Genomic DNA, 16251 nt, shown 5'->3' on the forward strand with positions numbered 1-16251 from the left:
CTCTGAGAGTCCAACAAAGGTGTAGGGAAGCTGGGAGGGGCAAGTGGCCCTGAGGACTGTCCTGGGGTGTCGTCACATCACATTTCTCATAGGAATGGCCTTGCCTGTGCTCCCTGAGCTACCTCCTTTCTTGGGGAGAAGGATTCCTCTCCTGAGAGCCTCTTCCTGCCCCTGTAGGGGGCCAATGCAAGGGGCCATGTGCCTTCTTGTGCCCTTCCTGGGACAGGGCTGTTGGAAGGCCTGATGTGGCCCCAGTCAGCTCCCTTCCCAGAGTCAGGTGCATCTGGTGGGGGCAGCCGCCACCAGGGTGGCAGACAGGGCGGTCAGTCTACTTAGGAGGCTCACTGGGAGGGCCTGGGGCTCAGTCCAGAACTCCATGGGGGCAGAGGGACTCCTGGGTGCTCACTCTGCTGCCCCAGGAGCAACCCCAGCTCTGTCCCTGGTCTGCCCTTCCCGGGGAGCAGCAGCAAGAAGCTGGCTTTTTTGAGGGGATGAAGTTGGTGGCATTGCAAACTCAGCCTCTTGCAGGGAGAAAAGGGCTTTTGTTGGGGAAGCGGGCTTCCCTGGCCCCGTCCCTGGGGGATGAGGGGCGCTGCAGAGGCATCTCGTGCCTTTCACTGCAGTCTGCCTCCAGCCCGCCCCAGGTGCAGCTGAGGAAGAGATTCTGAGAACAGAGGCTGAGAGCCGACCTTTTTAGACAAGTGGGAGCAGGCGGTCATAGCCAGGGGCTGTGGTCCCTGGGGAACGCTGCCTTCAGCCCGCATCACTAACTCCAGGTGTGAGGAGCCAGCCGCTGATACTGACAGGGAGCTTGCACTCTATCCGATGGCTCAGTCCCATCTGTCTACCCCAATAGCAGCAGAAACGCAGCAGCCGAGGGCGTGCAGGAGCTCTGAGGGCTGTGTTCGTCATGTGTGCATGTCCTCCAGTGTACTTTGGGTCCCAAGGCAGTTGCCACCTGTCCATGCACCTCCTATTCCCTAAAGAAATGAAACAGTCCTGCATTTGAGATGGCTTTAGGTAGGGGGACCTCAGGGAAAGGGCTGAAGGAGACTTCTCTCCCAGCATGAGAGGGCTGGCCATGCTGACGTTATGCGTGAGGTCCCTGTGGCCCCACCAGACTCATAGACCCATGGGAGCCATCACGGTGCATGTCCTCGTGTAAATGTGCAGAAGGTACTCTCTGCAGATGTCGTCAATTTCTGCCACATTAAAGACTCGCAGTAGGAAGGTGCTGGAAGAGGAGTGGGAGCTGGTAGATGGGGGGCCTCAGGGTCTCACCTTCATGCCTCTCCCTTCGGCTGTGCTCAGTTCTAGGTCACAACCAAGGCCACTGGGCAGTGAGGACTGTTGGTGTCCTGGGGAAGGGACAGGGCTGCAGAATCTGCCTGTGGACATGTGGCCTGGCCTCAGGGCTAGCTCACTCTCAGCCCTCTGTGTGTAATGCCATGGCAAACTGTGGTGAGGTGACTTCTCAAGGTACAAGCCTTGCTCTTCCATTACTTTTTCATCAGCTGTATCGATATAATGCATCCAGTGACCTTGGTCTACTACTCAGTTATTGGGAAACAAACCATCCCCAAATCATCCCCAAACTGTGGCTTAGAACAATAGTCCTTCATTATTTTTTTTATGAGTCTATAGGTCGACCAGACAGTTTTGCCCTCGGCTCACTCATGTGTCTGAGTTCTGCCAGGTGGCTAGGGTAGCTGCCTGGGGCCAGCCTGGTTCTTCTCAGTGTCTCTGCATCCCTCCAGAAGGCTAGCCCCAGGGTGTTCTCATGCTGGTGGCAGGGTTCAAGAGTGGAAATGGAAATGCACAAACTCCTATTCAAACTTCTCTCTGCGTCACGTTTACTACTGTCCTATAGGCCAAAGCAGGTCATGTGGCTGAGGCCAGAGCCAGAGCTGGAGGGGACTTCACAATGGCAGGGCAAAAGGCTGGGGATAGAGAGCCCATTGTACCACGCTGGCTAAAAGTCAGCTTCTCCAGGCAGTGAGGTGCAATGGCACTTTCTGCAATGCTCTCTCACATATCCTCTCTATCTGCGCTGTCCGATATAGTAGCCTCCAGCCAGGTGTGGCTGTTGAGTACTTGAAATGTGGCTAGTGTGGTTGAGGAACTGAGTGTATAATTTTGTTTCATTTTGATTAATTGAAGTTAAGTTTAAATAGCCACATGTGGCTAGTGGCTATGTTATTGGACAGTCCAGATCCAGGGGAGACCCTCCTTGGCACCTGTGGAAAGCTGGGCAGGCCCAGCCCTGCAACCTACTGCTGGTTTTAGCATGGGTGGCTGCTTGGTGCTGAGACTTTGGCAGCTCACGATGGGCAGGTGTGATCTGTGCTGTGCTCAGGAGAGGGAGGGCCTGGGGCTGACACAGCACTGAGGATTTCTAGTTGGGGGTCTCCCCTCCCTGCACATTCACCTGCCACACCCTCTGATTGGTTTAGAAGAGGTGCTTTAACCTCTTCAATTTTTCTTTCAAGAGGCTTTGGGCTACAGATTTCCAGAATTCTGAGCAGACCAATGGGGGCTGAACGTCCTCTCTGGGAAACTGAGGGGTGTTGACAGCCCAGAGCCTGTGTGTTGGGGGCATTGTGTGCTGGGGCAGGTGTGAGGCACTGTGTGGTCCTCAGTTGGTCACCTTTCCTTACTTTGGAGGAGCCCTGTGCAGGCCACCTGTCCCAGCCCTGGGGCTAGGTGAGGAGGGTCCTTCCTGCTACCTGGCAACTACTTTCTGTCCAATTCGGTGGGCAGAGAAAGGCCTGTGTGTTGCTGGGCAAGTGGGTTTGGGTGCATAGCTGTGCCCTAGGAACCAGGCTGCCAATAGATGAGGGGCAGGCTGAGGTCACTGCTGGAATGGAACACAGGTGCCACCAGCTTGAATGTCAGGCATACGTGTGCCCACTCTGGAAGGGCTCCCAGGTCCTCATCTGGGGACTGACATACTGTCCCCATGGGCCATCAGGAGGTTGACTCCCAGGCACAGGCCCCTGAGACACAGCAGGTGTTCCCCACAGGAACTCTAGTTTCTTAGAATCCCATGAAAATGGTAGTTGGTAATTTTCATCCCCAGTTTACAGACGAGACCCTCAGACTCAAAGGTGATGGGTGATTTGCCCAAGTGTTTAAGTAATTATAATAAAACCTAAGTGTCGGAGTCCATGGTAGTAGCTGAGGCACCGGTCCAGGGATTACCCCTGTGGTAGGGAGCAGAGGTCCTGTGCACAGGCCCCAGTGCCCCAATCATGACTGCTGCGATGCTCTGCCCTCCTCCTTGGTGCTGTGTTTAGTTCTCCATGACGGCTGCTGTCACAGTCCAGCTGGGACTAGACTTACAGGTGAGCCTATGCTCCTGGCAAGAAGCGGCCCCAGCCCAGGGACCCCTGGAGCAGCACACATGGTGCCTGGTGTGTGTGGAGCTCAAGAGGTTTGTGGAATGGCACAAAGAGATAATTTGGAGAGGAACTGGTTGGGAACAAAATCTGGTTGTATTAACACTGTTCACTATGATTTTGATACCCGGTAACTGGAAGGACCAGGGTGTACCCATGGGAAGCCCAGGGCATGGGGAGAGTGCAGCTTGTGGGATTTGGGCAGAGCTGGAGTGTCCTTTGGAGGGTGTGACTCAGGAGCGGGGCTTGCTTTTGGGAGGAGGACTGCAAAGATGAGCCTGGGCTTTGAAAAAGTGGCCTATGGTTAGGGACTTTGGATGACAGGTGACAGAAACCTACCTTAGGCAGGAAAGAGAATCCATTGGCTCATGGAATTGAAAAGTCCAGGAGAAACAGGCTTCAGACACAGATGACCCAGAGGCTTGAATGACATCATCAGGACTGTCACTCTCAGACCTTCACTCTGTGTTTGTTCCATTCTTGGGCAAGTCTCCCTCTGGGGAAACTAGATGGTTTGGACAGGGATGCTGCCAAGATTGATTTGGGCCCTGATAAAAAAATTTCAGCAACCCCCAGCCCTAGTGAGGGTAGGTTTGTACCAATATGCAGCACAGCTGGGCTCTGGGCTCCCTTCTGGGCTCCCACCTCCTGGTAATTTGATCTAGCAGGCCTCTCTCCCAGGTGCTCCACCAAAGTGCGGATAAAGTCTCAGTGGACCCCCTCAGGCCATCTTCTCATCCCTGAACCAGTCAGGATGTGAGCTTCTGATTGCACTTGGGGTGAGAGTCACCCCAGCTGAAAAAGAGTGGAGAAGAATGTTTTATCCAGGAAAATCAGGTCCCTGAAGCAAGGCAGCGTCCTCAGCCTCAGGGCTGGGGTGCTATGGTATGGGCTATTCAGCCACAGGATTGGGGCAGGGACCAAGGGCTGGAACTGGGCATGTCCTGAGGCTGGGCCAGCCACCATCAGGGCAGTCAGTGGCCTCAGCTTGCCACTGAGTATCAAGAAGCCTCAGCCATGGGAAGCAGAGGGAAGTGGAGGGTAGAGGGAATTGGGGGCCAGGGCCCGCCAGTGCACATAGCCTGGATGACAAAGCTGCCAGGACGGGGCCCATGGAGGGAGAGAAGAGAGCTCCTCATGAAGGGTGATTTCTGTCTGCAGGACCTGTTAGATGGCAAAAAGGGCCTCCCATGGTGGGAGACAGTCTTCTTGGGGCTGCATGAGGTGAGGACATTGGGACTGAGCTGTTATCTTGCAGCCTCCATCCAACGGAACATGAGGCTGGCTGGGACCCTCGTTTCTGGTGGTGGCCTGCGTGGGTGGGGGGTGTTGGGGTTAGGCGCCCTGCAAGGTCCCTTCCCACTTATAGACAATCCTCTCCTCCTCCTCTTCCTCCACTTCTCAGATATCCGTGGGCTCCAAAGCTTTCTGGACCAGGCCTCGCGGCTGGGCCTTGACGTCTCTTTACAAAAGGTGGACAAGAATATTAGCCACGTGTTCACCAGCCTCTTCACCACTATGAAGACGGAGGAGCTGAACCGCTACCGGGACACGCTGCGCCGCGCCATCCTGCTGCTCAGCCCGCTCGGAGCCCACTCCTTCATCAATGAGGTAGGTCGTTGGGCCTGAGGCTGCAGGAGCCTGGGCCCGAGGCTCCACGGGGGATGACTCAGGGGCTGCAGGGCACAGTCCTCTGGAGCATGGACCTGGGGACCCATGGGTCCTCAGCCCACAGCTCATGGCCATGCAGGGGGAGACCCCAAGCCTGACTTGGCTCCTGATGGGTCTGTGACAGGTGACCCAAGGCTGCCCAGACTCTGAGAGGCTGTGGGATGGCTGGGGGAAGCCTGTTTACAACTCACTGCCAGAGATTTCTGAGGCAAAACTCAGGCCAATTTTTTTTAACTTTAACTTTTCCTCATTTGTTAACAGGAGTAAGCCTCTAGGGATATGATAAATTTCCAGCTCTCTGCAGAGGTGGGCAGGTCTGCCTTGGGATTTGTTAGCACCTGGAGGAGGTGTCTGTTGCATATCGTCAAACGATGTGTTGTGTGTGCTTATTTTTTTCTTGTGTGGGCTAATCAGTGTGTGTTTCTTTTAAAAAAACATCCGTATTAAGGGTTATGACCTTCTAATGAAGACAGGGCCCACCAATTTAACAAAGAATCCATTAATCTGAGAACAGACAATCTAAGAATACTCTATGCGCTGGCTGATGGGTGCTGGCCCCAGCAGTCTAATGGCAGAGAAGTGACAAGCAGGGGTTGAAGGTTCCTCCCCAGCCTGTGTTGGTTTTGGGGGGCATGCTGGGGGTATGCTGTGCCCAGGAGCAGGGCTGGCCCAGGGCTCCCTGCACTTTATTCACACAACCCCAGACCCCTTGTCCCTCTCTGATTGAAAGTGAAAGGTGGAATTAGACTCATTCCATTTGATGTACTTTGCTTATTCTGCTTTCTCGTCTGATTAATTTTTACTCAAAATGCTACCTCATGCATCAGGAGCCAGCATGAAGCTCACTGCTAGTGAACATAAAATTCAGAACGCTTAATGTGGTGTGACTGGCCGGCAGCCCTGATGCTCACAGCTAATCAGGCCTGGATCATGCGGGTGGTCAGCCAGGCTGCAACGTCCTGTTGGCCCTCGGCATTTTCACTAGAACGCATGTCCCCGTGTGAAGTGATTCAGCCCAGTAACGGGGCAGCCTAGGATTAGCAGCGCTGACGAGTCTGGCTTTTCTCCGGATGTTCCTGGTGGTGTATTTGCAGAGGTGTGCACACGGGATGGCTTTTCTCCTTGCTGTATTTCTCCAGCTGGAGTCTGCGCTGGTGATGGTGCCAGCTAACCCCATCGCCAGCCTCTTTCCTTCTCTCTTCTCGCCAACTCCTTGCCTCCTCCTCTTGCTTCCTTTCCTCCTGCCGTGCTCTGCCTCAAAGCTTGGGACTGGGAAGAATGTTGGCCTTGCCGTTAAACGGATTTGGGAGCAAGTCCCAGCTCCCTCGCTTACTATGTATGTGACCTTGGGCACATTGCCTCCCCTTCTTAGCCTCAGTTTCTTCATCTGTGTAATAGGGTGGAGGAGATGACAGCTGTGATAAAGCGTTTGGCACGCAGCTTGTCAGAAGCATCTGTCTTCATCTCATGGCACACCTCCATGCCTTTCCCTTCCACATGAATTCAGCCCCTTTCTGTTTCTAGGCCATGCAAAGATTTAACACAGAACCAAGACTGGCCTAAAGATGATATTTCCAAGTGGTTAATTACACAGGCTCCTGCAGTGTTGGACACACTTAGCTCAGCTGTGGCCTGTTGCCTTTCCAATCTCTCAGGCGTTTGCTAGGTCTTTGCCTTGCAGGTGCTTCGGGGCTTGGGATGCTCCCAAAGTGCCCATGCCTAATGTGAGGCAAGAGTGACAAGCACCTGGGAGTGGTGGCGGGAGACCGAGGGGAAGAACAGCATCTGGACTTTGGGCGTGGGGCATGGGGCCAGCCACCCCCACCGTTGCCTGCAGCTCCAGTGGGTGAGAGGGCTGGTCTGTGGTCCATGCCCCTGCTGCTAGGAGGGGAGGAAGCCATCGTTTCCTGGCTGCCCACCATGGGCCTACTCTTCATGTGCATTCTCCAGTCCTCACGCTTTGCAGATGAGAAAACTGAAAAGCTAAAGAAGTGAAATGACTTGCTTAAGGCCACACAGCCACTAAGGGACTGAACAGGATTCAAGTTCAGACCTGACCCACAGCAGAGTCCCTGTCTTCTGTGCTGTGATAACTACAGAAAACACAGACACTGCACTCCCTGGAGTGGATAAAATATGGCCCTGCTGGTTTCCTGGGGGAAGATTTGGTTTGTCTGTGTCTGGCCGGGCCTGGCAGAGGTTTTTAGGTTGCTTATGCCCAAAGGATTTTAGTGTATCTACTAAGAGTGGCAGGGGAAGGAATCTGGACTCTGGAGGGGAACATGTCCTGTCCGACTGGCTAGCCCAGCAGGTCCCCTAGGAGACACCTGGGAATGCTGTCCCTCATTAAGCCTTCATCGCTACCTGGAAGGCTTGCTTGGGCTTCTTGAGCAGACTGACCCAATACCCTCTTTGTTGTGACAAGGACAGATGATGTTCACAAGGGTGACCCACTGCCAGAACATGTCCTGAATTTTGATAACCCAAAACACTGTTACAGAGAAGTAAATGGACTCTCAGTCCCCACTGTCATTGATTATATGTCAATATTGTGTTCCATGTCATCGGGGATGACACGGATGAGATACAGTTGATATGGGCTATGTGGCCTTTCCAGCTGTAACTTCTCCCCTTCCCTGCTTGAAAAGCCTGGCCCAGTGGGAGTGAGGGAGGAAGACGGATCTGTTTGAATTTTTTACATTTAGCTAAGGCTGGCTCATTCACTGTCATTTATAACCTTCATAACAAGGCTGCTCATGACTTAGCAGGTGAGGGTACAGCTTTCCAGTCACACCCTAATGGGGGAGTGGGTTGTCCTATTGTCTCTTTGCCTGGGCCTGGGTTCTTCTCTGGGCTACTAGCTGCTAAGTGGGGGATTCTGTGGGCAGTGACAACCACTTATGATGTTTTCCTCATGCAAGCCCGTCAGCTGACTCACCTCTGGGGAAGGTGGGGTGTGCTCTCCTCTCCCCACCCCAGGGCCACAGAATCCCTGCCCTGACCAAGGCAGCAGCTGCTGAGAGAGGCCGAGGGCAGAGGCCTTGCTCGCGAATTCCACCAAAGGCTACTGGAGCATTTTCCCTTCTGCTCATGGTTCCTCTGTCACTTCTCCAGCATGTAGTGCGTCCAGGCCTGTGCCAAGTTCCGTGCTGGGCACTGAGGCTGTTGTCCCTGCTCTTACAGGGTTCTCAGCTCTGGGGAGGACAGACGTGTGAACAGACCCCTTTACCTATAATGGCAGAGGTGTGGACTAGGTCTTGTGAGAGCGTTAAGGACCACCCTTAATGAAATGCCCTCTGGCCAGGGAGAGATGGGGGTGGTCAGAGGGTCCAGGGAGGCTTCCTGGAGTAGGTAACATTGGGGCTTGGACTATAGGAATAAACTGGCACTGACCTCATGGACAAGGAGGGGCTAGGGGAGGGGGTCAGCAGACCTCAGTGTACTCAGGGACTTGCGTGTCGTGCGGTTGCAGCAGTGAGCGTGCGGTTTGGGCAGTGGCCGCGGTGAGGCTGGGGATCCTTAGCCTGGGCTGGGAATGTCAACCTCAGGCCCGGGTTTTTCTTGGTGTTCTTTTCAGGGTGTTAGAGGTTAATGGCCCACAGTTTAAATGTCTTACTGTTCTTGTTCTTTTCTAGGTCAGGTTTGATGGGGAGACCCCCAGACCATAGTCGATTTTGGCCCTGGGCTTCATTTCAACTTCCTGGAGGGGATTTCATTCATCTGTCTGTCCATATATCCGTTTGTTCATCTGTCCGTTCATCCATCAATCTGTCCAGCCACCCACCCACCAAGTACTGATTAGTATCTTCTGTGGATCAGGAACCATATCGAGTCCTGGGTGGAAACGCAGGGCTGGAGCCTCCGCCCTGAGACCAGCCGTGACATCGGAGATTGTGGCCACACACCATGGCCATTCCCAACGGCCAGCGAAGGGGCTGTTCCCGGGGCTGCCGTCCATCGAAGCCACTCTGGGTGTGTGTGGACGTCCTGGGGATTGCAGGACTTCATTCTTTCCGCTCTCACTTATTGTTTCTGCGCCTCCAACTCCAGCTGTACACAGGCTCCCTCTTCCTTTGTTTCCTCTGTACTTCTCTTCTCTTTCCCGTCTCTTTTGTCTCACTGGAAAGAGTAGAAAATTAAACTATTTTAAGCCATTTGTGTACTTCATGGAGAAGAGTACTGCTCTTGCTCAGAGTTCATAAGGAGACCGGCAGCCCGGCCCAGGCACTGTCCATCTCTGTGTGCCCCGCAGGTGCTGGGCAACCTGAGTGTGAGCCCTGAGGGCCAGGGCCTGGGTGGCGGTTACCATTTTATCTTCTGAGGGCAACGCAAGGCCTGTTGCACAGTGGCTGGTCAATAGGAACCCAATAGGAAGGGCCTGACACTAGGTCTTCTTGTGCGTGCACCTCGGTTGCCTTTTTTTGCTGGTCAGCAAGTCCTAGGCCAGTCTATCACCAAGGGCTTTGGTCTTAAAACTCCTGCTATTGGGAAGGCTTAAGCTTACCTAAGAACCCTGCTTTGGGCCTGGGTGGGTCAGGGAACTGGGCCTGGGCTGCTCCTACAGGTGAGACTCTCCTGGACCCAGCTGTGGCACATGGCAGTGGGGCTCAGGGTGCAGAGAGATGAGTGTGTGGGGGAGGGTTGGTGGTGAGCTGCAGTGCAGGCAGGTGTGGGGGACTGGGGACACACGCGTGCACATGCCTTTGCACACATGCGCACACACACAGACACAGGCTGATCCAGTTATAAACTAAACAGCCACATACACTGGTACAACCAGACCCTCAGGCTAGCACAGCCCAGCAGGCACTGACACACTTACATAGACACACACAGCTGTGCAGACCCCTATGTAAATACACACACACACATCAACCAGGATGTCTGCATTTTGGGTGGCAGAGTGGTCTGGGGAAGGCATTACGTCTTTGGGAGAGAGATGGCAGTTGCTGAGTGACAGTTGCAGCAGGTGGCATTTATGTCTGCAGCTAGATGGATGCCAGCCATCTCCTTCTGTAGCAGGAGGAATGGGAGAGAGAGCTGCCCGGAGAACAGCTGGTTGGTAGCACAGCTTCCCTTTGCTCTGAGGGAGGATGCCACCTTTTTCTCAGGCTGGGTGGAGTAGAGGGTGACAGAACAAAGGCCAAAGGGGCCATTCCCAACATCCTCCTGCCCCTGATGTGGGTCTCCCAGTCATGGAGCGTGGCTGGAGGCCAATTCAATCCTTCATAGAAGCACAGCCTGGGGTAACTCCTGGCTTCAAATCAGTTGCTTCTCAGTGTTCGCTGCAGTGAGTGAATCTCCTGCAATTTGAGCATAAAGACTGTGCTTTTAAATACATTTATAGCAAAGGTAGATTAAGTAATCACAATGTTCTGTTGTCCCACATGATATATGCAAATATTTCTCACTTCAACACCGTACATCTTTCGCAGATGACTTTATCACTCGGAGCTCGGATAATTCTGTGCCATTTAAGTATCATTTACCAGAATATTTTAAATTACTAATTAATTATAGAAGATTAATTTTTAAATATGGCCGCACATTTGCATTTAATTATGTTCTACTGTTTATGGATTTTAAAGCCTTACTACTTTAGCAAAAGTGTTTTGAGTCTGAGAAATCCATTTTTTCCCTCAGAAATTCTTAGAAATGAGATCATGAGGAAGAAACATTTTCTAGAGTTTCTTCTGGTGGGTTGGAGCTCAGCAGCTGTGGGAAGCAGCCAGAACTCAGGACCAATCTGAGACAGGGAGGGGGATAGGGAGCTGTCCTGTTAGGGCCTGTCCAAGACTCCACAGGGCTGCCGTCCCCTTCCTTCTCTGTCCCCACCTTCCTGCTCACCCTTCCAAACCCCATGCATGTGGGGGAAGCTGTCATGAGCTCCCTCCCAGGGCGCCGACCAGCACTGGTCTTGCCAGCCTCTGGCGTCCCAGCCTGCTGTCCCCTCTCTGTGACAGCACCATCAAATCCCACAGGGCCTACGACATCCTGAACAAGCTGGCCCAGCCCCCGCCAGCTGTTATTCCCATTGCATCTCCTTCCCTATATGACCTGGGAGTGTTTAGGGCTGGAACTGGGGCTTGTTCATCTTCATTAGTCACCTTTTCAGGGCCTGTGCATGACGACTGACAGGCCAGTGTAGGGTGGGATCCCTGGAGCATGGCTTCTGCCCCATGCAGACGTTTTCTAGAATCTCGATGGCCCATCTGGCAGACTAGACATGTTATTAATGCTCCAGCCAAGCAGGGCACCCAAGTAAAACATTGTTTTGAAAGAATTTAATGTTTGATTTTTGATATTTCAAAGGAGCATCCGAGCAGTCACCAGGGGAAAATGCCTGAGCGCCGCTGCACTTTCTGGAGTTTATTTTCTGGTTGAAAGTTTCTATTCCGAGTTACATCTTGAATGGTGCCACCCCATTCCCGGTGCTCAGAGGTGCAGAAAGCCTTACTTGGACTGTCTGCGAAGCCTGCCTGCTCCCTCCTGGGATCGGAGAGAGGGAGCACGTGCCTGAAGCTTGGGCCTGAAGACACCTGGTGTTCTTTTCTTCCTCTGTGGTCATTAAATAGACGAGCAAAGTGTCAGCTCCTCACCAGGGTAGTCTCTGTGGCTAATTAGCAGGTAGACCCTTTGGCTAGGGAGGCAGCAGCATGAGAAATAGGCATCAGCAAAGGGAAACAGCCTGCAGCAGCTGAAGTAAGTCAGTTACCCTTTCTGCTCCCCAGATCCCCAAGGGCGTTCAGCTTGGGGGGCTCCCCTGGGGTGATGAGTCAGCCTTTTGCTGACTGAGGGCTGGATGGAGAGCCCATGGGGAAGCCATAGGAAGGTGTGGAGAGGATGTTCTGAAAGGCAGAGGTGAGCTGAGATTATCCAAATGGGCATGAATCCATCCTGGAGAAGCTGTGCTGTGCAACCCACGTCTGGTGCCGACCTCTGCAGCTGGGTCCCTTGCCATCTATGCCCGAGCTACCATTCTGCTTGGAGAGAAGTCCTATGCATCTGTTAGCCAGTGCAGCATAACAAGCCATCATGGAGCTCAGTGTCATGAAACAGTGAGCATGTGCCATTCCTTGTTGAGTCTCCTGGTTAGCACACCTGGGCTGGGCTCAGAGGGTCTCAACGGGGCTGGCTGAAGGGGATGGCAGCTGGCCTGCTGTAAGCTGGGGTGATGGGAAACCGCTTGCTAGACTTCACCTGTCCAATGGCAGCAGCAGAGTTCCCCAAGAGCCAATCCAAGTGCTTGGCCCAAGAAGAAGACTCCACCTCTGGACGCAAGACTCCTCCTGAGGGGGCAGCCACAAAGTCCCATTGCAAAGGCAGTAGATAAAGTAAGGGGTGGAGGGTTGGGACCAGTTTGTAATCCATCTACCATTGCCCCAGTGTGCAGGTGAGCTTCCTGGGGTGAAGTACATGGCTGGCAGGTGACCTGGGGCCACAGCCTCCTGGCTCTTACTTGTTTCAACATTGCTCAACTCTGGGGTGGGTGTGAAGATGAGGGGGATGTGGAACAGAGGGAGGGATGGAACTTGCCTTTATTTATCAAGTTCGCCTTATACAGACCCATTGACTCACCTAATCTGGAAAGGAAGGGCTATGGCAGAGCCCTGGAGCCCATGGGAATTTCGGGATTTGCTCATGGTCCCTCAGATGAAAAGCAACAGAGCTGGGCTGAGAATTCAGATCAGCTTGACTCTAAGCCCTGCTCTTTCCCACTGCGTGCCATTGGGGGAGGAGGCTTGTTGCCCTCGATGGGCTGAGGGGAAGCCCATTTTTCTCCTAGAACATGACACACGGTGAACTTGGTGACCTTGATGTGGAGGAGCAGGTTGGGTACGGGCAGGTGGGCTGGTCACCTCTGAGAGCTCATCTGGGGATGAGGGACCCCTGACAGGGTCTCTGCCAACATATCTTCCGAGAGCATGGGGGTGGGTGGTCTGCTTCTGCCTCTCTCTCTACAACCAGAAGAGCGGCTTCCTTGGGACCCCTGGGCACAGAGTCTGAGGACATTTTCTTAACCCTTCTTTCTGTCCATGGGGCAGGAGGAGGGTGGTGTTCCAGACAGACACCACCCAACCTCTGTCCCACTTCCTCACCGTGTGGCTTTCTGGGCTTTGGTTCCCATCTGCGCAGTGGAGTTAAAATGCTTGACTCATGAGTTGCTCTGAGAATTAAGTGTGGGGTTCTATGGGGGGCAGGTCTCCCTTGTTCTTCTGTCATGGTGCCTCACAGCACTGTCGTGTGAATGCGGAGATGGACGAGTGTTAGAAAATGCAAAGATATGGGCCACAGAGGGCAATGAGAAGAATGAAAAGTCTTCCCTGACTCTGGACAAGCTCAACATTCCACATTTTGGAATGAGCTAGTGGTTGACACCAGAGCTTGTGATGGTGGCCTGGGGCTGGCCAGTGGACCTAGGAGAGAAGTGACATGGTGGGTGGCCTGTTCACAGGTATGTCTGCTACTCACCTCTCAGCAGATTGCTGAGCAGGGCATTGGGCAGCATCCCCGTCTCCCTAGTGCGTGACCTGTGTGTCTTCAATATCACTTGTGTGCTGTGAGCGATGCTGGGAGAAAGCAAGGCACAGGGGTGTGGTCTACGACTGGAATCATGGAGATCACGGGGGATTGGGGAAGGAGTTGCTGTAGGAGACAAGTGAGGAGGTGAGGGGGAAAAGAACCAGATGGAAGTAGAACGTCGGAGGAAACGTGTAGCAGCAGAATCAAGTGAGCATGGCCCCCCTGCCCCTTGCAAGAAGCCCAGGGTATGCTGGAGGGCAGCTGGTGGGTTTCCTACCACATGAGAGATGCAGGACTCCAGTCACTTTAATTTAAATAACAAGAGACAGGGCAGGAGACACCTCACCCATCTCATCTGTTGTCTTCTTTGCTGAGGAAATCCAAGGCTTTGAGATGCACAGCTCTTCTGAGGCTAGGGCTATTGGTAGCATGAAGGAAAGCGCATTGTCTTTGGAGCAAATAGTTCATATGGTGAGCTCATGGCCCTACTGCTGCGTCATCTTTTCGAGCCTGTTTACTGGTCTGTACCCTGGGATATTAATACCTTCCCAGAGGGTTGCCATGGGAATAAAATGAGATAATACTCATTGGATCCCAGTGCAGGGGTGGTGCTCTGCAAGTGGTAGTTTCTTTATTGTGTCTGTGGATGGTACATGGTTGAGATCGTAAAGCCAACCTGGAGTGTTGCGATCAAGGTCGGAAGTGCCAGTGTCTCAGAGAAGGGGAGCTGTGGCCAGCCTGGCAGAAGGGCACCTCCTCACTTACAGTGCAGGAAGCATAGCTCTTGGAGCCAAAGGAGGAAAGCCAGAGGTGGGTGCCCCTCAGGTGGTGAGGGGAAGGGGCTAGAAAAAAGTGGCAAAGTGCTCATGACCCTCAGCTGGCCCAGCTGGCATTGAGGACAGGACTCTGGTCTCAGCATTCATCTGGAGAAGATGTTACAGTTCATAGGGATGAGGAGGAGAGGGAATTTCAGTGCCCCTGGGGCTCCAGATGCTGGCCAGGCACTTGGGGGTCTTGCTTAGGGGCAGGGTGGGAGCTCATAGGGCACCTCCCTTCTGAGCAGGCATAGCTGCTGGTGGCTTCTCAGGACCGCTGGCCATGGAGTTGATAAAAGGAGGGACAGCCACTGGTGCTTTCTGTTGGTAGAGTTACTCGTTAGATGAGCTGGCATTTCTCAGCTGTCTATTGGTGGCCAGCCCACCACCAGGACAGAATAGGTCCCATCCTCAAACCCTTGCACTAGGTGCTTTGGGGGAGAAAGACATGGTTACTGCCCCTAACGAACTGCTAAGCTAAACTAGAGAGAGAAAACGCACACACAGGAAGAACTATGTGCTGGAGAATTGGGTGCCCAGCTGTAAGCACCCAGTTGGAGAGGGTTCTTCACCCAGCAAAGCAGGTGAGAGGGGCTGCTGTATCTGTTTTTCTTCCCTACTCCATAATGGTTAAGTGGATCCATCTAATCCAGGCAACCACATGGACGACTCTTGGATAATTCTGTAACTTGGGGCTTTTGAAGACAACCAAAAGATTGGATAAGAATGGCTAAATCCGTCCTTTGGAATGGCAGCCAGGTGTGACACAAGTCATAAATCCAAATGCCTATGGTATCCAGGCAGGAATACTGAGGCACGGGGCAGGAGGCTGTGCGGAGAAGTGACAGTGTAGCAACCGCAAGCATCTGGAGGCCACGTCCCTCCCTGAAGATTCCCCTGAGGAGGCGTATGGTCACTGTTTCCTGGGTCTCAAATCTGTGTCAGAAATCTGGACTTTCTGTGAAATTTCTTAATTTTTAAATGTTGGCAACTAATTGCAAAATTTTAGAACTCTCCGTTGTCTAGCTCTGCCTGTGGCAGGGCTGATAAGGTTTGCGGACTGCCAGGTGTCACCGTCTGATTTATCGCTTGTATACCGTCCGCTTAAGCTTATTAAATATAGAAATAGTGTGAAGTGAGCCCTGATCTCCTTTCCCGGTTCTTTCTCACTAAGAATCGGCAATCATGCTTGCTTAGTACAGTGGTCCTAAGGGGTCCTGTTTCTTTCCTCGGATTCTCAAGGTATTGCCCTCTTTTCTGTGATCCCAACCCTCTTCTCATCCTGGGTGGTCAGTGCCAGGATGTGGCTAGCCAGCCTTTGGGTCCTGCTTTGCATTTGCAGGAAGTTCTTGTTCTGATGATCTGTCATGGCTCCAAGTCCACACCGAGTGCCGACTAAGCTCTGTAACAATTGCATGCGTCTCTGGTCATTTCTTGTTCTCCCCTGTGTGGAGGTCAGCCCTTTAGCTGGACGGCTGTCATTGGTATTGGTTTGCTCCCTGCCATAGCACACTGCTGCATATTTATTATCCTGGGACCGGCAGGTTTCTGTTTGCGGTCTTGCTGTTTTCTCCTTTCTGTATTTGGAGCACAGTGGCTCTGTGTCCCTCTCAGTTCTTGAGTGGGGAGGGTTTCGGCCTGCTTGATCTTTAGTAGGACAAGTAGCTCCTATTTAGGGTCTGAAGGGCAAAGGGCTTGCCTGCTGGCAGTAATGTGGAAGCCACAGTACTTAACTACTTCCTACCACCAGACTTTATTCCCCCGGTCCCTGCTGTGGGTGCGGCATTTCAGGGGAACTTTATCAGGGTAGGACTCAGGCATTACGGCAGAGTCACTGACTGCCT

General features: G+C 53.0%; 1 protein-coding gene across 1 annotated transcript in view; it reads left to right on the top strand.

The window, feature by feature from the left end:
- Positions 1-16251, top strand: part of GRID1 (glutamate ionotropic receptor delta type subunit 1) — a 709310-nt gene that overhangs the window by 207352 nt on the left and 485707 nt on the right. The window contains exon 4 of the mRNA XM_063087271.1: positions 4804-5009. Coding sequence (XP_062943341.1) covers positions 4804-5009 — 206 coding nt within the window. The remainder of the gene's footprint in view (positions 1-4803; positions 5010-16251) is intronic.

This window comes from Cynocephalus volans, chromosome 2 (assembly GCF_027409185.1).
Source record: "Cynocephalus volans isolate mCynVol1 chromosome 2, mCynVol1.pri, whole genome shotgun sequence".
NCBI lineage: Eukaryota > Metazoa > Chordata > Mammalia > Dermoptera > Cynocephalidae > Cynocephalus > Cynocephalus volans.